Source organism: Salminus brasiliensis, chromosome 9 (assembly GCF_030463535.1).
Source record: "Salminus brasiliensis chromosome 9, fSalBra1.hap2, whole genome shotgun sequence".
NCBI classification, from domain to species: domain Eukaryota; kingdom Metazoa; phylum Chordata; class Actinopteri; order Characiformes; family Bryconidae; genus Salminus; species Salminus brasiliensis.
In genome coordinates, this window is record NC_132886.1 from 3,406,247 (window position 1) to 3,430,483 (window position 24,237).

The 24,237-nt window shown below is 41.2% G+C and overlaps 2 protein-coding genes across 2 annotated transcripts; one reads left to right on the forward strand and one right to left on the reverse strand.

Annotated features, from left to right (window-relative positions):
• Nucleotides 1–501: 501 nt before the first annotated feature.
• higd1a (HIG1 hypoxia inducible domain family, member 1A) lies at nt 502–9,480 on the reverse strand. Its single transcript, XM_072688686.1, has 4 exons — nt 9,343–9,480; nt 5,240–5,328; nt 5,011–5,145; nt 502–3,146 (listed from the first exon to the last, which is right to left on the reverse strand). Exons 2-4 carry the CDS (start codon nt 5,316–5,318, stop codon nt 3,058–3,060), a joined length of 303 nt encoding a protein of 100 aa, XP_072544787.1. The 5' UTR covers nt 5,319–5,328; nt 9,343–9,480; the 3' UTR covers nt 502–3,057.
• Nucleotides 9,481–17,987: 8,507 nt separating this feature from the next.
• Nucleotides 17,988–22,808, forward strand: LOC140561897 (E3 ubiquitin-protein ligase TRIM39-like). The gene is made up of 7 exons (XM_072687149.1): nt 17,988–18,082; nt 19,269–19,858; nt 19,953–20,048; nt 20,139–20,372; nt 20,467–20,614; nt 21,460–21,486; nt 22,186–22,808. The coding sequence occupies exons 2-7, from the start codon at nt 19,271–19,273 to the stop codon at nt 22,725–22,727; spliced, it is 1,635 nt and encodes a 544-aa protein (XP_072543250.1). The 5' UTR covers nt 17,988–18,082; nt 19,269–19,270; the 3' UTR covers nt 22,728–22,808.
• The last annotated feature ends 1,429 nt before the right edge of the window (nt 22,809–24,237 follow it).

A 24,237-nucleotide genomic window follows, 5' to 3' on the forward strand; every position in this document is an offset into this window, starting at 1 on the left:
GGCCTAGCCGTGATGGTCATGCTGGTCAATAGGCTTGGTCTTATTGCTTGAGTAGCTTCAGGGTGGTCATGCTGGTAGACCAGCTAAAGCAACAGCAGGGATATTACAGACCATGCTCGGTTGCTCCGAGGCCTGGTAGGTGCTCATGAATAAACATGTCATAATTACAGAGCTTCAGGTAACTGTGCTAGGCCTGGCCTAGCTATGATGGTCATGCTGGTCAACAGGTTACTGGTCTTACTGGTTGAATAGCTTCAGGGTGGTCATGCTGGTAAACCAGCTAAAGCAACAGCAAGGATATTACAGACCGTCCTCGGTTGCTCTGAGGCCCGGTAGGTGCTCATAATAATGTCAATGAATAAATATGTCATAATAACAGAACTTCAGGTGACTCTTAAAGCCAGTAAAAGCAATAAATATATTAAAAAATAATAATTTATAATAATTTATAATAAATACAGCCAAATACAGGCCTGACAAAAGCGAGTCTCATTCCGAAGGTTCTTCATGTCAGTCCTATTTTATTGGCAAATATATTTACAGTGTGTTTTCCCTGTGATCACCACAATACCAGCTAACGAGTTTTAATAAAATACGCTCTAATAAACCCACAGGCTGCAAAAAAGAAGGTGCAAACTCATTTTGCAAGTGTGCAAAAATATTAATTTTATAAGCTCAACTCTCAAGCACTCACACACACACATACATTATACTGGTGGTACTGAGAGCTCCTGACTCCTGTTTTGCTGGTGTTTCTCTTAAGCCTATCAGATCACACATACAGCACATCCTCCTATCGTGTTAGATACTGCTGTATATTGTAAAAATGCCACTGCAGGATTAGTGGTGGTCTGTAAAGGCAGACGTGTACATCGGGGCTGGGTCACATTATGATACTGCATCATTATGGGGATATGAAATGACACAAAATTAGGCAATATCATAATACAGCCACAATACTGACTCCACCTAGGCCAAAGGGCGGGCCGATGCCCCTCAGCACGTTTTTGCATTCACTGCGAACTTTACTTTTGGGAAAGTGCTGGAGATATGATGCAATCATAATTTTTTTTTTTAATAAATAAAATAATAATAATAATAATAATTAAATTAAATTAAAAAAAAACACCAGGGCGGGACTTTGAGACCAAACTGTAACGAGTTTAACGTCTCCCATCTGTCCCAGCACTGGAGTAGTCTGTCCCACTCAGGTCCTGGTGACCTGCCTGCCATGTTAGAGCCAGGTTTGATGAAACCAAGCTGTCCAGAACAGTAGAGCACCAGGACCAGAACTGGAGAATTGTTCAAATACAAAATACAGATTAAGAAAAACTGTGATTGCACCAATCTGTGATTCCACAGCTCCTTCCTGTAGCACCTTTTAGATACCGAAGCCATTTTCAAACTCTTACCAAGCCTTAATTATCCCTCGTTTAAGAAGCTCGTTCCTGTCAGGCAGTTGGGAGGCTATGTTTTCCTGCTCCTGGTTTCTGGCATCATGTCAGTTCTATATCTATATCTATCTAAGACTTAAGACTCATTTTCAGCAGATTTGGACCCGTTATCAAATAATAATGACGTAGTTCTGTCCAAAACAGTAAACCAGTCAAAAAAATCAGTAAATCACTGATATTAGAATAAACACTAATAAGTGGTGGTGGTGGTTCTCCATCACTGTGTTCATCATTAGAACATCTCTAAAGTTCTCCTCTCTCATGGAGTCTAGTATTATTTAGAGTTCTCCTCAGATCAACACCTGGTTTGGTGGTAAATTAGGGCTTAATGATGGTAAATCAGGTGAGCTGCTGCTGCTGCTGCTGCTGTTGGAGTTGAACACATCCTCCACGCTGTGCTGGCTGGACTGGGGGGCGTCCAGGAGAAACCTGGAGGAACCGAGCTCTGTTCTTCAGACTACCTCACCGACAAGATCTCACTACTTTCTTTCTTCAGAATGAGAAGCTCTTGTTTCTCCTTTTTACTGGATTTATCTTCACCTGCTTTATCTGTTCTGATGAGATCTGGAGCTTCTACAGTAGAAACTCTCTCACTGCTGAGAGACGGGGGTTAGAAGAATGGGATTAGGGGCCTCAGAAGTTCTACCAGCTTCACGTTTATGGCACTTGGTAGCTAGCTGCTGAGATCAATGCTTTTAAAGAATGTTTAGGTGCCCAAAGCCTCTCTACAGTACAAACATTATTATATATATATATATATATATAAATATAGAATATATATAAATAATAAATACATTTTTGACATGATTTTCAGAAATTAAGCTCCAAATTAAGGCATAGTTCGACAAAAAGTCAAGAAATTTTGACATAGTCCTTCTCTTCTACCTGGCAGGAACTGGCCTTTGTACAGTACAGTACAGTGGAGTGGAAGTGCAGAGGTATTTAAATACGGCAGTGTTTTACACCGGAGCTGCTGCCTCCTCTAGCCAAGCAGAATTCCTAAAATCTGGGGTTCAGAATCACAGTACTGGGAACCTCATGCGCATTTCGGCACACAAATGGCACAAAAACGGACAGGGAGCATACCATGGACCATACAACGTCCAAATCTGCAGCAAAACAGAGGCCCTGAGGACTGGGATCGAGTACCACGGCTATAAATATTACAATATTACAATAGCATCGGCTAAACGATATTAAACGATAGTAAGAGCATAACAGGTTGTTTTGTACCGAACGTCTCGTACGGAGCAGTGTGAGAGAGACAGAGGTCACCACAGCATCTCTGCTCTGGAATGGTTCTATAGACACTGAGGAGGAAGAGTTGGGTATATGCGAAATGGCTGATGTTCACATTGTTACTAGAGGGGTGTAAACGGCAGGGAACACACGCCAGCCACGTCCCATAGAAGCTGCGGTTTAACATAAAAGGTCATTTCACGTCCTGGTCTGTGGTTTTCTGGTGGACAGAGAAGAGACTGGAGGCCGAGCGCACTCAGAAAGTGTAAAATAGGTCCGAATAAATAAGAACATCTTAATGTGAGGTACTAAGAAGAGATACGAGGGTCCAAACTTTAAAAACTACACGAAATTCCATCTTTCTTCACTTGTTTTCCAGAGCTTTCTGCTCCAGGGCCTTTTGAGCTTCCGCTGGCTTCAACACGTAGTCCTTGTACATGGAGTAGACCACCCCTGCAAAAGAGACAGCAAAGAAAATACCATTAACCAAGCCCTTTCCGTTCCTCACACTTACAGTACCAGTCAAAAGTTTAGACACAACTTAATAATATTCAATGTTATAATATACACTGTTGTGTACACCCCCTACACCCCCTCCGACACATGTGCAGCCAGCAACACCTTTTTCGAACTGCCGCCGATGCGATTCTAGAAATTCAAGTAATTAACTCTCGAAAAGGCAGAGAAACTGAGAACTGAGAAAATGCCAAGATCTTGGCAAGAGGTGCATCCTTAAAATATAAAATATAAAACATATTCTGGTTTGTTTACTAAATAATTCCATGTTTTTCTTCATATTTTGGATGACTTTAGTATTAATCTACAATGCAGAATATTTTAAAATAATGGAAAACCACTGAATTGAAGGTGTGTCCAAACTTTTGACTAGTACCGTACATTTTATCACACACTCTTAAAAAAAAAAAGGGGTGGCTACAAACGACTCTTTGAGTGATGCAATACAACAGTCGTCTTCCAATCTGGACCTTGAACCCAGTTTCCAGTCCTGGACTTTGGAACCCTTGGTAGGTGCGGCACTACGTGGCCAATCTGTTGCATTAACTGTTCCCTTAACTTCCACGGAGAACCAGATTACCAGGCCTGGAAACTGGATTCAAGGTTCAGATGTAAAGACCTGGTCCACAGAAGGACCACTCCATGTTTTTAATAATAGAGATAGAACCTCCATAACAAGTGGTTCTTTTATAGAATTTGTAGCTTCTTTTGTAGCTTCTTTATTTTTAAGAGTGCACCTACAAAAATGTTCATCTACAAAAAGGGCAGTAGTTCTCAAACAGGTCCTGAACCGACAGTCTTTATTTTGGCTTCATCACTGCACCATTCGTGGGTCCTTGAGAATCAGTTTGCTTAAGAGCTGTGGTTCTCAAACCCATCATCAGGGCCCTCATAGCACAAACCAAAGCATTGAGAACACTAAAATACCTGGTCCAGGTGTCCAGGGAGCTGAGATACCTGTTTAAGAACCACTCAGGGCCGGCCCAAGCCTTTATGGGGTCATTTGGGGTCTTTTCCCCCCATACCACCACCTCAGCACCAGATGCTTCATTATTTTATAGGGAGAGAGATATTGTGCAATACGCTGAAGCACTCAGGCCTTTATCGACCCCCCAAGCGATGCATATCTGCATTTGCCCAACAGTGGCAGCAGCAGGAGCTGATTAACCTAGTATTGGTGAGCCAAGTATTAAAATAAATGAATATAAAAATCACTTTTACCTGTTTAATATCATTTCATTTTCTTACTCAATGCTATTTATTAAATATTTATTTTTTATCTTGATATCTTAGTGCTCTTGGGGGCCCCCTGGTGGCATTGGGGCATTTGCCCAACAGTGGCAGCAGCCAACAGCAGGATTTGATTAACCTAGTATTGGTGAGCCAACTATTGAAATAAATTAATATAAAATGGCTTAAATAGTGTAGTAGATAGGATACATATTAAATATAGATTTTGGAATTTAAAATGTGTGGATGATGCTGTAGGGCAGTGGTCTCCAACCCTCCTCTTTGAGATCCAACTCCAGCCTAATCTAAAAAAAATAATAATTAATCATCTAATAAAGCACTCCTAAAGCCATTAGTCTGACAGATCAGGTGGTGGTCAACGGAATTAGGGTTAGAGCTAAAGTCTGTATGAAGTTAGATCTTCAGGAGTAGTTTTGGTGACCACGGATATCCACTACGTTCAGCGATTCTTCTGGATTTATGATGTTTAATGAAGTCCTACACAGTGCAGCTCAATTCTCATCATGACTGGTGCTTTATTTAGTCCAACCAAAGAAAAGCAGGGTCTTACCCAAGGTCATCGCTCCCACCACGAAGCCCTGGGCTGCCACACGCATGTGGATCAGATGCACAGACATCTTGGTGTTCCCTCTGTTCTTCAGCTTTAAGAGTCTGTAAGCCACGATGGCGAAGAATCCGGCCATTCCTGTGGAGACGAGCATGAAGGCAGACAGTTTAATGGACTCGGCCTGTTCGTCAAACTGCTCATTACTACAGGAGAGCTGTCCTCCTAAACTTACCAACAGGAACGAATGGATTCTCCTTGGCTTTCCTGATGAACTTGGACTCTTCATACTCATCAAACTTGACAATAGACATCTTGGCTGAACTGAGAAGGAAAAATAAGGGATATTAATCTGATATGCTGTCGGCAATCTTCAAAAGGATGGTTCTTCAAGGTTCTTTAGTAAAATTTGCCTGGTTAGAGGCTTTATCACCATGCTGGAACACCTGTTGAAGAGGTTTCTTTAAAGAACTGTTTAAAACGTGGTTCAGAGTAGCGTCAGAACGGGTCTTGCTATAGTTAGAAGACCAAAGAACCCTTTTTCAGTAGTACAGAACCATTTTTGCTGGGAATATGAGACTAAAGCTGTTGTTGAGGGGCAAGAAAAGCCTAAATCTCCCTGCTAAGAAGATTTAAACAGTGGATTTTGTTTACCGTACTGTTCCAGCACCAGAAAAAATAACACCACAGTGTTCAGAAGATAGGAAAAATGACATATCAGAAGTCTACAGAAATCTATGGCACATATACAGACATACACACACTCCAAACAATAATGGTGCTTCAAATAGTTTCAATGGTTTTTGGAACTGTTTGGTTTTTGGAACCTATTTATTAGAAACGGAAGGATTGATTGGTTGTGTATTGGTATCAGACCATTTCCAGCCCAAATATGCGATCCTGAGACCTAGTCAAATCTTATGATCCATATTTTGTGAACTGCTGCAGCAATGACTAGGCCCATTCGTCACAGCATGCTGCAGTTCCTCGTTCAGGCACTGATGGCGATACTGACCTCACACACGGTTTCAGAAACCCCTTCAGAATACCCAAACCTAAACTCCCTCATTCCCTCGTGGGGGAAACAGAGTAAAGACTTTTAACACTATTAACCAGACACCCCTCTCGGGAGCCCATCACTCAGCCCAGTTTAGTGAGTAACGACAGTCCGAGCTCCACAGTGCAGCTCGGGAGCTCGGGGGATATACGGGAACTCACAGACTCTCTCAGCTAAAGTTCGGCAGTGTTTTAAACATGGTCGATTCCAAAAAAAGTAAAGAATGTGGTCTCCAGCCTAGATGACCATGATCAGCCCCAAAAAACATGTGATTTTATTTTTAATTTTATTAAAAATACGACGAACCGTTCAAAATTAGGTGTGCTCATTCCATGTTGGTCGGAATGGGCTATTTTAAAGGATGCCTTAAAAGAACAACTTGAACCTCACAAACTTCTCGGAACCAAAAGCCAGATGGTTCTTGGCATTTTCCCCACTGTTAGAACTTAGGAACAATGTTTGCATGGCTTTGCATGTAGTTACTGATTAGTAATCCAGCCTAAAACGGTGTAATAAAAGTTGTCAATGTCCGTAATGGAGATGTGTGAGTGAGAAGAACCTTATAAAGATCTAAAGAGCCTTCACTTGATTTACCCCAAGGTTTTTCACACTCAAACAACGTGGTTCTTCATGAATCCTGAAGTGACTCTTCTATAGCATTGTTCAAAGAACCTTTAAACCAGACAAAGATTTCAAAGAATCATCCGAATACTTCAAGGGTTCCTTGAGTTGCCAAGGTTCTACATATAACCTCTGCTTTTACTACCCATCATCCCCACAAAGGCTTCAGCACACCTGAGCTTACAACACCAAGAACCCAACAAGGCTTCAGGACGTTCCTCACGAATACTCCCGTAAATGATCACGTCAACCTCCGCCAGCGTATTCCTGCTGAGAAATGACCTGAAAATTGACTTCCTGCAGTTTTCTTGATTAAAATCAGTCTGACTCCAAGTTACATCACTGGGAGACCGGTTTACAAACACACTGGTCCCCCAGGGAGCACATGATGCACTTCTTCTAAGAGAGTATTTTCCTGAATGATGAAATGCCTGTAGATGTCATCATGTGTAAAGACTGTAAAGTCCCTACTTAAGCAAACAGCAGGTTACGCTGAAGCTCGAGACCAGGTTCAACCAAACCTGAGAATCCAGCTTCAAAGTCAAGCCAGCAAGCGTCTAATTAGCATAAGAGTTCCTCTGAGGTTCTGTCTAGGGTGGCTGAAGGAACCTCAGCTAGGATTGGCTATTACGATTATGGCTATTGTTATTAGCGAGTGTAGAGTGATCGGCCAACCATCAGTACTTCCAGAACCCTGAACACCTCAGTGAATCACAATACATAGATTTCAGGCCAATTATTGAGAGGCGGTGCACAGAGGTGGCAATATGCCAATATTTTATGCTTTTCTGAGGATATTGTGGAGGTGCTACCAAACAACACCGACCATTAGAGCGTAATTAGTCATGTTTCATTGGACGGAGTGTAACAAGTAGGTCATTGGAGGCATTCATGGGTGTATTTTCACTAAAACCATTAAGCTCAAAGATAGATTTCACACAAAGTCATTCCATCACCTTGTATTTGGTGAATTTGGTGTAAAACGCTCGGTTCTAGATAAGCTCCCCCAGTCAGAGCTGGAGTTCTACAGTGGAGGTTCTAGATAAGCTCCCCCAGTCAGAGCTGTGGTTCTACAGTGGAGGTGAAGGGAAGCAGACGTCTGAAGCTCTAATAAAAGCTCCTCACAGAAAGTTCTTCACCTAATGGTGATGAAGACGCTGCCTCATGCCTGAGACACGGTTCTACCAGAGTTCTGAGAAGAGTTCGGCTCTAGAACCTGCTTTTAGAACCAGATCATTAAAATGGTGGAGTGATACATGCTGCAGGGTGTAGTGCAGCTACAGAAAGTAGTCCCTAAAGAGAACTGGATTGGTTGTATTAGATTCTCCACTATTTTACCTTCATCATCATCATCATCATCATTCCATATAAAACTCAGAAGACTCATGTAGCTGCACTGGTGGGTGGTCAACACTCTGAATATAAAAAAAATGGTCATCAAAACTCAAAAAAGGCTAAATACTGTGTACATCTTCAGCTTGTGTATCAAACAAACTGGGATTTTATACTCATCCCATCATCCAGCCTTTATTATGCATGAACGGACTCTTAAATAACGCCTTAATACTGTGTATTTCATTTTTTAATATTTAAATATTTAATATTAACATTATTATTAATGTGTTACAATGGCAGTGGTGCTATCTGCCTTCGGAAATGTAGAAGTAGTTAAGGCCACTTTGGCCCCATGATCTTTTTATGCCTTGATTGTTAACTTTTTCTCGAACCCTCAGAAAAGTGTCATTGATGATCTTCTGTTTTTGGGAAGCAGCACTGTAATAACATGCTAATGCTCTGTGTACGACATCACTGCTCAAACCCGTGAGTCCTGGGTTACTTTCACAATGACGGTGCTGCTATGTGCCCTTGAAAATGTAGCCTACTGTAAGAGTAGTTAACCATGAGTCTTCTGGAAGTTCTATATTTGACTCTACATATCCTTTATCTATCATTTCTATGGTCTATGTTATGGTTTAGTGTTAAATTAGATTTAGATCTGACTTGGCTGTTTATATAAATTCTTACGCATCAGCTCAGCTACACCGCAAATGAGGGTCATCGTCAGTGTGCTTAGAGTTTAAATATAGGTTGACTGATTGATTGATTGATTGATTGAAGTCTACAGAAGTGCTTCATGTTCTCTAACTCTCCTTTTTGGTTCTAGATTCCACACCATTGTCCAGAAGCTCTTGTCAGTGTTAGCTTAGCTCAGCATCATCTGCTCTGGAGGGATTTCAATAGACACAAACCAGTCCAGCCAGCAGAAGTTAAATAATAATAATAAAAACTGAATTCACTGTAATTTTAATCACAATTCAGAATATTTTGGAGGACTCGCTGCAGGGACAGGCCCAAAGAGAGCCAGAAGGTCAGGACCTCGGTCTGAAGGACAGCACATGTCCCTTATATAGCAGTAGAAACTACTGTGCTTCTCTACACTGCTCTAAAGAGCCCCCAAAAACTACATATTCACCTATAATAGAGAACCAGTTCGTTATCTAGAACTTTAACACAGGAAGCAGAACCCTACACGCGTGCTCGCCCTTTAAGAAGTCGATTAACACACACAGCCCGCAGTGCGCGAGCTCGTCAGTAGCTGTTAACAGGGCACGTGAGCGCGCAGTCAGTGAAATATTGTGATTAATAAGTGTAAGTATTACCTTTAGCTGGTCTTGCTGCTGCACCGGGGCTCGCGCTGCTAAAACACCGGCTTCTCCACTGTTAAGTAACGAGGCACGAGGAGGCGCTCTGTGACGCAGGCACTACGCCTTTCACGTGGATGGGATGACGCAACTGAGGCGCGTTCAAGATCCCCTCGAGTGTGTGTGCACGAGGAATGTCCGGTTTCCAGCCGGTCATCCTAATAACAGACCCTACAGGACAGCAGTGTCGCTGTACTTACACACACACAGAGAGAGAGAGAGAGAGAGAGAGAGAGAGAGAGAGAGAGATACTTTAGTACTATATAATAATAATAATAATAATAATAATAATAATAATATATATAGTAAGAGAGAGACGCAGAGAGAGCTTTGTAATAAAACTAAACTATATATAATATACGCTATGTATATATAGTGTGTTTATTATATATGTATGTATGTAAATATATATTTATATATATATATATATATATATATATATATATATATATATATATATATATATATATAACTTTAATGCTATAATAATAATTGTAAACTATACTAAACTAAACTATATATAATATATATGTTCTTTATATATATATATATATATATATATAGAGAGAGAGAGAGAGAGAGAGAGAGAGCGAGAGGGAGCGAGAGCTTTGTAAACTAAACTATATATAACATAAACAAATATATATATATATATATATATATATATATATATATATATAGAGAGAGAGAGAGAGAGAGAGAGAGAGTTTAATACTTTAAAACTATATATAATAAACACTTTATATATAGTGGATTCAGAGAGAGAGAGAGAGAGAGAGAGAGAGAGAGAGATACTTTAGTACTATATAATAATAATAATAATAATAATAATAATAATGATAATAATTATATATATATATATATAGTGTGTTTATTATATATGTATGTAATGCTATAATAATAATTGTAAACTGTACTAAACTAAACCATATATAATATATGTTTTTTATATATATATATATATATAGAGAGAGAGAGAGAGAGAGAGATTTGTAAACTATCTATAATATACACTCCTTATATATATAGTGTGTTCATGGTTAGCTACATATATATCTATAAATAAATAGGGACTATTTATTGAACTTTAATGTAATGAACAATCTGTGATAAATATTGCTGTTAATTTGCCATGAACCTTTTTATTATTATTTATTATCATTATCATTATCATTAGTGCTTTGACAGTATTGCTCTCATTACAGTCATGTTAATAAAGCTACCTTGAATCTTGTGAGAGATCTATGTCTCACTGTTTACAGTAAAACCTACTGTCATATTTATTTGCATTACAGTAAAGTATATAGCATGTGTATACCAATATGTATATAAAGTAAGTGTGTACTATATGTCATATCTCTGTCATAAATATTCCATAACATTAATACCGCCACAAGACCTCTGAAGGTGTCCTGCTGTGGTATCTGGCACCAAGACAAGCGTTAACAGCAGATCCTGTGGTCAAGTCCTGTGAGTTTGGAGGTGGGGCCTCCATGAGCATCAATGAGCCTTAGGTGCCCATGACCACTTTTGGTAGCGTACCGGGAACGGCCCACAAGACCTGCCTGATGTTCTGTCGGAGATGAAATAGAGAGAGAGAGAGAGAGAGAGAGAGAGAGAGAGAGAGAGAGAGAGCATGACCAGAAAATTGCACAGACTGCAGCTGGGCTTGGAAACGATGAAATACGAGCCTGTGTGGAGATCTTGAAGGCAGCACGGCAGAGGAAGGGAAACACTGTGTTCTGTCCCGGAAAGCACGTACCATCCTCAAATGACAGCCCCGCCTCATTACACCCTCCACACATTGTGTGTGTGTGGGTGTGAGTGTGTGTGTGTGTAGTCTATTGTAGTATGAATAGAGTCATTGACTATTTTCAGACTATATACATTATTATATTATATTTCAGATACTTCATCAGACCTTTATAGATGTCCTGTTGGAGGACCTGCTGTATTACAGTGGATCTTACTGTACAGCTTTTTGGAACAAAGGGAGATGGTAGGGATGGTATTGAGGGGTATTGTGTGTGGATAACACTCCTCTCCCATTTCCCTGTTGAACAATTATCAGGCTGTAAAGCTCTGTACATCACCGTGACACAGCAGGTTCGGCGGAGTTCAGAGGAAAATCTGCTGTGTCACTGTGAAGCTGCCGCTTTCAGGAGTCAGGTACCAACATGCAAAACATCCAGACCTACAGCTGCAGCTGCACGCACCCGGTTAGGGGTTTCTGAGATGCTTCTGAGCTTCTCCTCTTCTGGTGATCCATACAGCAGCCTAATATTTGGTTAAATGCGTCTTAGGAAGTTACACCTAAGTGCCAAGACACTCAATACTCAAGCTCCTGGCAGAGCCGTGGTTGGATACTTGGCTGGTCTAATTCACAGAATTGGTAGAGATCAATTTAATTGGTTGGTTTCCTGGCATGGACCAGATTTTTATTATTATTATTATTATTTATTTTAATAATTAATTTACAATTTTCTTCTATTTTTTAGACGATTTGGAAGGCCAACTGCCCAATCTCAGCTCCTGTAAGCTCCTCCTATCACTAGCAATGGCCCAACGCTATAAGGGGTCTCCTTAAACACATGTAAAGCCAGCCATCACCTTTTTTCGACATGCTGCTGAAGTAGCACTGGCAGTCGGCAGCTCCCCAGCTCAAATACAATAGCTAGCAGACACCGGTTCTGACCAACATCACACTAGGAGCGGACGATGGGGAGAGGACATGCCATCAACCCAAGCCAGAGAAAGCAAGGCCAGTTGTGCTTTCTCTGACTCTGGCTGCCGATGGGATTCGAACCAGCGATCCTCGGATCATAGCGGCAGTGCCTTAGTCCAGACTTTTAAGCACAGTCCACTTATTTTTGACAAGGTCGAGGTCAGGACTTTGGAAACGTTAGCCTGCAGTGCATTTATATTTCCACCATTGAGCGACTCGTATTACAGAGTTGGGCCAATGTAGTGTTAGGAGTCTTGTCCATGGACTTGTATTGTCCTTGGGCCGGGATTCGAACCCTACTGGCTCATCTGACTGATTATTTGTTGTGCCACACCAACTAACTGGTATCCATTCCACACCAGCTCACATGCATGTCCAACAGATAACACCACTATTGGCCAGTGAGCTACCACAGCATGTGGGAGACTGGGGTTCAATTCCCAGTCTGGGCGACTATGCTGTGCTACACCAATAAGAGTCCTTGGGCAAGACTCATAACACTACATTGGCCCACCTCTGTAATACAAGCAACCTTGTAAGTCGCTCTGGATAAGAGCGTCAGCTAAATGCCATAAATGTAAATGTAATGTCCAAGTTTTAACCATCTAGCTGAAGGTCTAAGGTTCTGCTGAAGAATACTGAGGTAGCCCTCCTTCGTTCTTACAGCATCTACTCTGTTTCATGTTCCAGTCCCACTGCAGGAGGACAGCCCCAGAGCATGATGCTACCACCACCATGTTTAACAGTTGGGACAGTGTACTTTGGGATAAATGTCTTCCTGCCTCACTCTTACTTCTTCTAGTTGTCCTCCAGAAGGCTTTTTTTTTTATTGTCCATGTGGTTCAGCCGCAAACACTAATACACTTGTCAAGCTTTCTGGTGTCAAATCTGGAAGAGGAGCTTCTTTCTTGGACAGCAGCCTCTCGTCCAGGGCGACTTGACTGTAGCTTGACTGTAGACCGTGACCCTGGTGTTCCAGACCTGGTTCTTAGTGTTTTTTTGGTTGTTCCTGATCTTCTGAACCAACGTTTGATTGTTTTTCTTTGTTTAAACTGATGATGTTGGACTCTGCAGTTGTTTAGAAGCAGCTCCAGGAGATGTTCCTGACTTGTGCAAGTCTATGATCATCCTTCTCAGATCTGCTCTGAGCTCCTTGGACTTTCCTAATGTTCTGTGTGTTGGTCAGTTCGATTGGGGCTGTCAAACAAACCCTCTTTTGAATGAAGCACAGAGGCGCTACCAGCTGTAGCCCATCATGATCACTAACAGGAAGTGAAAATGTCTTGGTCTTGGCAAGTTTAAAGACATTTAGGAGCTTTCAGCATGACTTAATTAATAATATACGAGGGTGTGTAGGTATGGTTGACCCTGTATTGATTTCAGAGACCCCCCCAACACTAAAACCCATTTTTGTCTAATAAGAATGTATATTTTAACTTTTAGAACAGTGAATAGAAATCCCTGTAAGCTCAATATTGCCACAACCTTCATGGTCATGATGAGTGTATGGAAACTCCCCACCACTGTACATCCATTACTGTATTTCTGTGTGTGTGTGTGTGTGTGTGTGTGTGTGTGTGTGTGTGTGTGTACCACATGACAACGCAGTGTTAATTACAGCTTGCTCTTTGTGCCGGTTTATCCAGTCTCTCGTCCCTCTTTGCCACTGGGCTAAAAGGTAATATTTGTGTACAACGACACATAGAACAGAACAGCTCACCTGGCTGCTTAGAACATATTGGCTGCTTGTGGTGTTTGCAGTGAAACCATGAGTAAGGGGCTTTTGTGGCCTAGGTTGGAGGTTTTGGCCCAGAAAACCAAATATCAGGACTAATTTCCAACCATTAAGAGACTGTACGCAAGTGTTTTGGTCCCACTGACCCCTGGGGGCAGCAGCGTCGTATGTGGGGGGAGGTTATGGCCATTGTAAGGGCCTGTGACTGACAGGGGGCCAATAAATTTATTAAATGAGTATTTTCTCAAAGTTGTTAGAGCTGTGGGGTCCAGTGTGACATCTTTCAATGAGGCCAAAAATCTTTATCCCTGGCAGCACCCCTGTCTGGGGACCTCACAAGTATGCAAGTTTTTAGTATCCGGGTCAGAAATGCTAATGTATCCATCCAGAGTGGAGAAACAGGGTGAAAAGGCAAAAAGTGTCAAAGTTTCTGGTAAGTAAAATTAAATTTCCAAATAAAAAGGCTAAACACGTCAACATGTCTGGACCACCTTCATGAAGACTGGTTTGAGTGGCCGGAGAGAAGGAGGCAGGCCTGTGTAAACGACTATAGACTTCCATTGGTTAAACTGGTTAAAGAAGACTGGCTGAGAGCCCTCCACCTGGATCCAGCTGTGCTTCCAGTAATTTAATAACATTATCTAAAGTACAGTACGGTATGGTGATACAACGATATCTCAAGGCGTCCACAGAATATTGTGATCTGTGGTTGGTGTTTAGAGCTTAGAGTCTGTTGTACAGTCTATGGTTCACATTGTACTATAATAGGAATGCACTGCTGGTTACCCATACTGGTAATACCCATACAAATGACTGCACTCGTTTTCTGTTAACAGTCAGTGTTAAATTGTCAGTTTAACTGTTAAGGTCTTCCTCTTCTTAGATTTAGCTATAGTTTTATTTACAAAAAATATTATTATTATTATTATTATTATTATTATTAAACAGGTTTTTACCTTCTTTTCAACTTAGCTATAGTTTTATTTACAAAAAATAAAAATAAATAAATAAATACATAAATAAATAAATAAATAAATAAATAAAATATAATATATATAAATTATTAAACAACAGATCTTCCTCTTCCTTCAGATTTGGCTATAGTTTTATTTGCAAAAATAACTAACTAAATAAAACATAATAAATAAATAATATATACATATACATATATAGACCACCTTATTAAAGCAGGGATTGTTATTATTATTATTATTATTATTATTATTATTTTATTTATTTTATTGGTCATTTATCTGTTAATGTTTGTTTAATGTCTTTTTTTTCAAGTATTAACGTTCTGTTGTTTGTATTAAAAAACACTTCGATCTGTTATTTTTATTATTCATTTTTTAATATTTAGTTATTTTGCTGTCTTTTTTTGCTGAATACTGTTTTTTGTCCATTCATCTGTGATTCTTTTTTATCTCTTGCCTACTTTCAATCCCTGTCAGTTGCTCACTCACACTGCCAGTAAAGTTCAGGTGAAGTCCAGCAGAGCTCCAGAGAAACGTCCCTCCAGATCTAAGAAGGTGCTTTGTGTCTACTGCAGTGAGGAGAAGCTGGAGGCTGTGAAGTCCTGTCTGGACTGTGGGCTCTCTTACTGTAACACTCATCTGATGCCTCATCAAACTGCAGCTAAACTCAAGAAACACAAGCTGATGGATCCTGTGGAGAACCTGGAGGTCTACATCTGCCAGAAACATGAGAGACCCCTGGAGCTGTTCTGTAGAGACGACCAGACGTGTGTGTGTCAGTTCTGCACTGAGACAGACCACAAGACCCACAGCACTGTTCCTATAGAGTCTGGACCACCTTAATGAAGACTGGGATGTGGCTGGAGTGGACTGAGAGAAGACATGGGGGCAGACATGTATAAACAGCAGCTTCAGAGTGCCATGCCTACTGTTCACCACCAGATGGACCAAGACACACAAACACAGCAGCTTAAACTGCTCCAGTTCCCACTTGGGAGTCACCAAGCAATGAATTACAAAAGACACATTAACAGAGTAATTACATCTCCCAGACTGAGTCATTAAAGACGCTGTAGGGACAGTGAGGTTTCTGGGCGGATGTTTTTTTTGGGGGGGGGTTGTTTTCAGTTCCTTCATGTTGATCATGGCCTGGTTGTTCTGTGTAGGCATTCTCTAAGTAGCTCTGGTCTGTTCTGTGGGACTGTAGCTCAGCGGGTCGTCCTCCAATTAGCCACCATGTGCCCGGCTGGTGCTGTAAGAGTGTGTTACTCACTTTCCAGCGTTCAGGCCCAGTTCATTTAAAACTGAAGGTTTTCTCTGGAAAGTCACGGCAGCTCAAGATTGTGAAGACACTAATCTCTAGACTAGGGTTTAGGTTTAAAGGAAAATGATTTCATGGGATTTTATGGATTGATGTAGTCTGACAGTGGTGAACTCACTCTTAACCTCCACCTCAAAGAATGTTTTGCATGCTGCAGTGTAGCCTCTATAAATATATATATATATATATATATATATATATATATATATATATATATATAGTTAGTGTTAAATTGTCAGTTTAACCGTTAAGGAAACAACAGGTCTTCCTCTTCCTTCAGCTATAATTTTATTTACATAAATAAATAAATAAATAATAAACTATATATATATATATATATATATATATATATATATATATATATATATCATCTTTTTCAGCAGGAATTATTATTATTATTATTATTATTATTATTATGTATTTTATTTATTGTATTTGTTATTTATCTGTTCATATCTGTTTTATTTCATTGCTTTTAAGTATTAACGTACTGTTGCTTGTATTAAAAACACTTTGATCTGATATTTTTAATGTTCATTTTTTAATATGTAATTATTTTGCTGACTTATTTTGCTGACTCTTGTTTTTATGTTCTGTTCTATTTATTTTTTTATTTATGGTTGAATATTGTTTTCATTTGTCTTTTTTTGTTCATTCATCTGTGATTCTTTTTATCTCTTGCTCTTTAAGTCAGAAAATTAAATCATATTGACTCTTAATCTTCTATTATATGGATTTTCTTTTCAATGATTTCAATTTGTTGATTTATCACTGTTGATTTTAGTTAATTAAATATATCAACATTTTTAGTATTACTTTCTCTTTCAGTCCTTGTCTGCTGCACAGTCACACTGCCAGTAAAGTTCAAGTTCAATTTTGAAGACACTAATCTCTAGACTAGGGTTTATGTTTAAGGGAGAAGAATTTCATGGATTGATGTAGTCTGACAGTGGTGGACTCACTCTTAACCTCCACCTCAAATGGTGGAGTGTTTTGCATGCTGCAGTGTAGCCTCTATAATTCTATAATATATATATATATAAATAATACTGTACTGTGGGGATTTCTGGTTATTACGGGTCTTCGGCTGCAGAGGCCTTCCTTGACCTACCAGTTCAGGTCCTCTATCTTTCTTCTCAATAACAACAACAACTGTCCAAACAGCGTTAGTCTGTTATCAGCTGAGAGCCAGGTTGACCTCTGTCTCTCTCTCTCTCTCTCTCTCTCTCTCTCTCTCTCTCTCTCTCTCTCTCTCTCTCTCTCTCTCTCTCTCTCTCCCTCCCTCCCTCCCTCCCTCTCTCTCTCTGGAGCCTCTCGGCCTTTATAAGATTTAAGAACTTAATAAAAACTACAATTCAGTTCTGGATTGATGAAATGAAACTTTTCTTGTTTTTACACATATTTACACATGAAACTATGAATATACAAATGATACAAGTGATGTACCAATTAAAAAGCATCATCAGCATCATCACAATGCATTAATATGAACTCAAATGCCCACCATATTTGATGTTATATAAAGAAATATGGCAAGAGAATATCCTCCATAGTGTTATTAATAAAATACTTTGAAAATATCAAAAAATACAAAGTTTTGAAAGGTATTTTACAGAAATCTTTGCATGTTTTAGTTTTATACAAATATATAATTTGGAAAATAGCCAGCTATCAAACCTGCAAAGCCTGACCGGTCCGATGTATTTCATTAGTTACATCATCACAAGCAGCGTTTCACCATATGCCTCATGTTTTTGGACGTGTTCAAACACAGATATAGCCCTCAACCTTTAGCCGGTGGGTGTGGCCCTCTTGAAGTCACTGTGGAGAAGCGAAAGCGGAAAGAGCTTTTAAAGTTTCAGAATCAGGATAAAGACTTTCAGCTCGATCTGCAGTCTGAAACGTCTCCAGAGACGTCTCTCAGAAGAACTAACACCACTCAGGTAAGCAGGAAATGGCCCTGAAAGGTGAGACTGGGAGCGTGGTTTAGGATTTGCTGTGTTTCTTGCTGTTCAGCACTTTTTTTCTACCATTCCTTAGTTTTGTGTCATGTGATTTAGTTTGATCTGTGTTTGATCTGTGAAATTAGCTAATGCTAATGCTAATGTCCTCAATAAGTTTACATTTTGCTAGCCTGGATCATATATCACATTTAACAGTTTAAGCTAAGGCTGCCTTTAAAAAGTGCCTGAGCAGATTGAGGCATGCTCAGTAGGCCCATTTCGGATCATACCATGTAAGGGGAAGGGGGTTCTTGAGGTTCCCAATGTTTTAATTATTATTATCTTTGCTTTTGACTATGTTTATTTTATTGGGATATGACTGATGTTTTGTCAATCATTATTTTGTACATTTGTTTGTGTATTCCATTTCTTTAATGTAATGTTTTGTGGTTCAGGTCATTAATGTATCCCCTGCTGAGGAAGATACTTGATTTTGGCTGTATTGAGTAGACCAGTGTTAGCCTATTTAAGGGCTCATTTCAAGTTTGTGAGGGGGGATGGTTGTCTATAGGTTTGAGTCAATGGTTTGTGCTTGTCTTTTGTAAATAGAGTGGGGTTTCTTTTTTTTTGGCCACCTCTCACTTAATAAAAACACTTGCACTGAAAGTTCTACTGCAGTTTGCCATCACTCTTTTAATACAACCTACTACCTTTTGGGGTACAACTACCCTACCTGTCTTGAAGGTGAGACATTTTGACAAGAACTAAACTGTGATGTTCTAGAATATCTCCAAAACATGGAGCAGGCAGGTCTTGGGTTGGGTGTTTCTCCCGGTGTGCAGTGGTCAGTACCTACCAAAAGTGCTCCAAGGGAGGACAACCAGTGAACCGGCAACAGGGACATGGACACCTAAGGCTCACTGATGCTCATGGAGGCCCGCCCACCTCACAACTAACAAGACTTTTGGGATTTGCAGGTTAACATTAACGTCTTGGTGCCAGATACCACAGCAGGACACCTTCAGGGGTCTTGTGGAGTCCAGTAGAGGGATCTACTGAATATTAGGCGGGTGGTACTAATGTTATGGCTGATTATTGTGTGTTTTACACTTCAAACATCAAGTGTATATCAGTTAAGGTGAGCTTCTGTAAATCTGTAAATCTCTATATGTCTCCTCTCCATCAGTCATGGCTTCCTCCAGCAGTGTCCTGTCTGAAGATCAGCTCCAGTGCTCGATCTGTCTGGATGTGTTCACTGATCCAGTCTCTACTCCATGTGGACACAACTTCTGCATGGTGTGTCTCAAGGATTGCTGGGACAGCAGCTCTCGCTGCCAGTGTCCTCTCTGCATGGAAAAATTCTCCAGAAGGCCTGAACTCCGTGTGAACACGTTCATCTCTGGACTGGCTGCTCAGTTCAAGAGCTCAGTTCAGGTGAAGTCCAGAAGAGCTCCAGAGAAACGTCGCACCAAGTCTAAGAAGGTGCTGTGTGACTCCTGCAGTGAGGAGAAGCTGGAGGCTGTGAAGTCCTGTCTGGACTGTGGGCTCTCTTACTGTAACACTCATCTGATGCCTCATCAAACTGCAGCTAAACTCAAGAAACACAATCTGATGGATCCTGTGGAGAACCTGGAGGACTACATCTGCCAGAAACATGAGAGACCCCTGGAGCTGTTCTGTAGAGACGACCAGACGTGTGTGTGTCAGTTCTGCACTGAGGGAGACCACAAGACCCACAGCACTGTTCCTATAGAGGAGGAGAGTGGAGAGAAGAAGGTGAGGAACATTTGGAAGGAGAACGTTTAAGCTGATGGATAAAAGATCCTCATAATAATGATCTGCTTTGCTTTAATGTGTTTGGTTGCTGCAGACTCAGCTGGAGAAGACACAGGCAGAAGTTCAGCAGATGATCCAGGAGCGACTGAAGAAGATCGAGGAGATCAGAGACTCTGTAGAACTTCGTAAAGTGAGTTTTAATGACCTGCACTGCAGTCGTTACTTTCACCTGCCAAAATATAAAAATGAATAGAAGTCCTTCTGAATTCTCTCCTGATAGAAAAGCACAGAGAAGGAGAGAGCAGACAGTGTGGAGGTCTTCAGAGCTCTGCTGCGCTGCATTGAGAGAAGCCAGGCTGAGCTGCTGGAGGTGATGGAGGAGAAGCAGAAAGCAGCAGAGAGGCAGGCTGAAGAGTTCATTAAAGAGCTGGAGCAGGAAATCACTGAGCTAAAGAGGAGAGACACTGAGCTGGAGCAGCTCTCCCACACTGAGGACCACCTCCACCTCCTACAGGTCAGAGTCCCTCTGTTTCTCAGTAGTAATGCAGTCCAGCACAGGACACACTGCCCATGCTGAGGGGTTTCTCCTCTCTCCTGCTGTATTGTAGATTTACCCGTCCCTCTGCAGACCCCCACACACCAAGAACTGGACTGCCGTCAGTGTTGACCCTCATCTGAGTGTGGAGAGTCTGAGGAGAGCTCTGTCTCAGCTTCAGAAGTCAATCAGTAAGCAGGTGGAGAAGGTTAATGAGACTGGTGAGTATTTACAGATCGGTGAGAGAGTATGAAGATGAATGGGGCGTTTCAGCAGGTGTTGCGGGGTGTTCCTGGTTACTGGTAATGTTGTGGCTGATCGTGTATGTTATAATAAGAGTATGATAATTTTATTAAAGCTAAATTGGAGCCACTTTTATTGTCCATTATAGGTTCAATCAGAATGTTTGTGAACAAAAAGGTTGGTGGTACGTCCAGGTGGAGAACCTTCATTTCTCAGAGGCTTAGTTGACTAATCTAAGGGCCTTTGATTGACAACTGACAGAAGCCCTAAAAATATATTACTTGATAATTGGCAGAGTGGTGGTTTCTTAAAATCCCTGACTGAAATGGTGTGTTTTTAGGCTGTCCCCTACCAGACTCAGTAAGGGGTGCCTATCATTTCAGGAGTACAGTCATTCCCTGTCTCTGAAGGATCATAACGAGTTGTTAAAGCTTGCATATCGGTGCTGTCTGTCACAGACTTGCTGCAATTATATAAAAATGCACTCAGGTGTAGGTGTTTCCCGTTTTTTCAGCTTCCAGAAGCAGTAGAGCTGCTGGAGAGCTGACCGCAGTGAGGGAAAGTGAACCACAGCCACATCAGGAGGGTCTGATTTCTCAAACTGTGAGAATTTAGAGCTGCTCGCTGTCTCAATGTTTATTATCTCCTCTCTAAATCACTGAAAAGACTCTGCTTTTACAGTTTCTCGGTTAAACAACGCTCAGAATTCTTACATGTTCCTATGGTAGATCCATCAGTGCAGCACCACTGCCGTTATCCACCGGGAAGTACGGTTATGGCTGTTGTGACTTGACGCTGATTTGAGCTATTCTTTTCCAAACAGAACTGAAGAGAGTCCAGCAGCATGCAGGTAAGTGGACTGTTGCTGACCACATGAATGAATGTAAAGATGTATTCGAGGAAAAACCTGAACAATGGGTCTTCATAAAGTCCCTGCCGTCTTCAGCTGATCCAGGGGTAGTGTTGTAGCCAAGAGTCCAGGTCAAAACCAAGACCGGGACACATCAACCCAGGTCAAGACCAAAACTTTTAGTTGAGTCAGAGTCAATAAAAAAAACATGAATTCATCGTACATTTATTATACAGGTATATTATTGTATGCCATCATACATTTTGTAAAATAGAACATTAATAAATAACCTAAAATTATTAATAATTATTATTATGGTATAATCAAACTAAGTTGTGTGACTTTTGAAAGCAATAATACTGATGATTCTTGAAGAACTTTAGGAGGTAAGAGGAATCTCTTAAGGTGCTGTAAGGAACCTTCAAGAGAAGATTCAAGAGAGGTTTCTTGGAGGTTCCTTAAAAGAAAGTCCTATTCAATTGGCAGTACATTTGCCACTAGACAAGCTGTGTGTGTTTGTGCATTTGCACATCTGTAATGGCAACATGTGCAACTTAAAGTAACTGGTTGCATTCATTAAAAGGAGTGTCCACAAACATTTGGACACATAGTGCAGCATATCCAACATATTAATAGACTCATATTACACAGCTGCTGACTGCAAACTCCAATAAGTCTAACTGGTGTGATCTCTCTCAGTGGACGTGACTCTGGATCCGGACACCGCTCACCCTGCTCTCGTCCTGTCTGATGATGGGAAACAGGTGAGAGACGGAGACACGGAACAGAACCTCCCGGACAACCCGGCCAGATTCGACGAATGTATCTTTGTTCTGGGAAAGGAGGGGTTCTCCTCAAGGAGGTTTTACTATGAGGTGCAGGTCAGAGGAAAGACTGAGTGGACAGTAGGAGTGGCCGGGAAGTCCAGCAACAGGAAGGGGGAGATTACACTGAGTCCTGAGGATGGATACTGGACTGTGTGGCTGAGGAACGGAACTAGGTATAGAGCTCTGGACTCTAACTCCGTCCGTCTCTACTTGAAGCAGGCTCCCCAGAAGGTGGGGGTGTTTGTGGATTATGAGCAGGGTCTGGTCTCCTTCTATGATGTTGAGGTCAGGTCTCATATCTACTCTTTCACTGGTCAGTCTTTCACTGAGAAGCTCTATCCAGTGTTTAGTCCTGGACTCAATGATGGCGGTAAAGTCTCAGCACCACTGATCATTACTCCTGTTAAGAATTAAAAATGGTATGTTGTGTATTTTATGTTTTTTAAAGATGCATTAAACTATGACTGTATACATGATTAAATCCCATGATTTCAACAGTTACAACATGCATGATCTGTGGATTATACACTATATTGACCAAAGTAATGGGACAGACCTCTTTATCCCTGAATTTAGGTGTCTAAATCATTCCCATTGCCACCACAGCTGTATAAAATCAGGCTTCTAGCCCTGCAGTCTGTCTTTCTTCCACACATCAGTGAAAGAACGGGAGGTTCTGAAGAGCTCACTGAACTCCAGCGTGGTTCTGTATGTAATAGGAGACACCGCTGCACCACCAACAACAAGTCAGCTGGTGAAATTTCCTCCCTCCTAGATCTTCCTCCATCAGCTGTGAGTGGTGTTATTATTGAACAGTGGAAGAGTTTAGGAGGAACAGCTCACAGAGAGCAGCTCAGTGTCCACCGAGTGTCTGTCAGACCATGTAAAGTTACAGAGCGGGGTCAGGGCCGAGTGCTGAGCTCAGAGCAGAGTGCAGAAAAGCCTCCAACCCTGCCCAGCCAACATGCTCATGCTGGTGGGATCCAGATGGGCATGGGCTCAGAGTGGGTTTGTACATGTTGGGCTTCCCAAATCATTCCCATCATTATAGCCCACCTTAGTCTCACATGGGTCCCATCTAGGCCCCATGTGCAGTGTACACCCCAGATGGGGCCCCTGTTTAACCCTTCCTCGTCCCATCACTGACCCTGGTAAGCTGCCTTTCTGCAGGTTTCAACTCCCATCCAAATCTATCACACACCATTCAGCCAAGCAGGGACTTAGTAAGTAATGCAGCACCTTCAAAACTGGATCAGTAATTGGATCAAGTACACTTGGTCTGGGAGAAGGGGGCGTGTCTACTAAATGAGAAGGTGAGTCTGGCTCCACCCCTGGTCTCTAAGGTGCAGACTCTGATTGCAATTGACAACATGATGGACAGTTGTCAAGAGCAGGGAGGACCATTTTCCTCCACCATAAACCTTAACAGGCTTGTGTCATACAGCCAGCTGTTTCTCTCCAAGAGCTCACCTGGTAAGGTAGCACCACTGTTGCAGTCACGTCAGTTAGACAGTGTTTTAATATTATGAGCGCTGTCCTTTCAGGAACATTAACTATGATTATGAGGTTTAGTTAGAATGCCAGTTTTACAAGTATTTACATCTACACTGGATGAGCCATGTAGGAACCACAGCAGTTTGCTACAAAGGCTCACACAGGACTCAACAGTAACAATAGTGGAACAGTTGAGGAACTTTTTGGTGCTATACAGAACCATTAAAAAAAAGAGAACATAGAACAATCTACAAGAGGTTTCACACCAATCTGAGAAAAATAAGAACAGATAGCAGACGATTCTGGACCAAATATGGCCCAGTTAAGGCCCTCATGGGTCAGTTGTGGCAATGGTAGGTGTGTTTGTACAGCTTTTTCTTTTTTTTCTTTTTCTTTTTTTTGCCCAAAACTGACCCAGCTTTGGCAGCAA

Coding starts and splice junctions, on each gene's coding strand:
- higd1a (XM_072688686.1), bottom strand. CDS start 5,318: ATGTCTATTGTCAAGTTTGATGAGTATGAAGAGTCCAAGTTCATCAGG. Junction 5,146..5,239: donor GAATCCATTCGTTCCTGTTG/GTAAGTTTAGGA, acceptor TCGTCTCCACAG/GAATGGCCGGATTCTTCGCC. Junction 3,147..5,010: donor GGTGGGAGCGATGACCTTGG/GTAAGACCCTGC, acceptor TCTCTTTTGCAG/GGGTGGTCTACTCCATGTAC.
- LOC140561897 (XM_072687149.1), top strand. CDS start 19,271: ATGGCTTCCTCCAGCAGTGTCCTGTCTGAAGATCAGCTCCAGTGCTCG. Junction 20,373..20,466: donor ACCACCTCCACCTCCTACAG/GTCAGAGTCCCT, acceptor GCTGTATTGTAG/ATTTACCCGTCCCTCTGCAG. Junction 20,615..21,459: donor GGAGAAGGTTAATGAGACTG/GTGAGTATTTAC, acceptor TTTTCCAAACAG/AACTGAAGAGAGTCCAGCAG.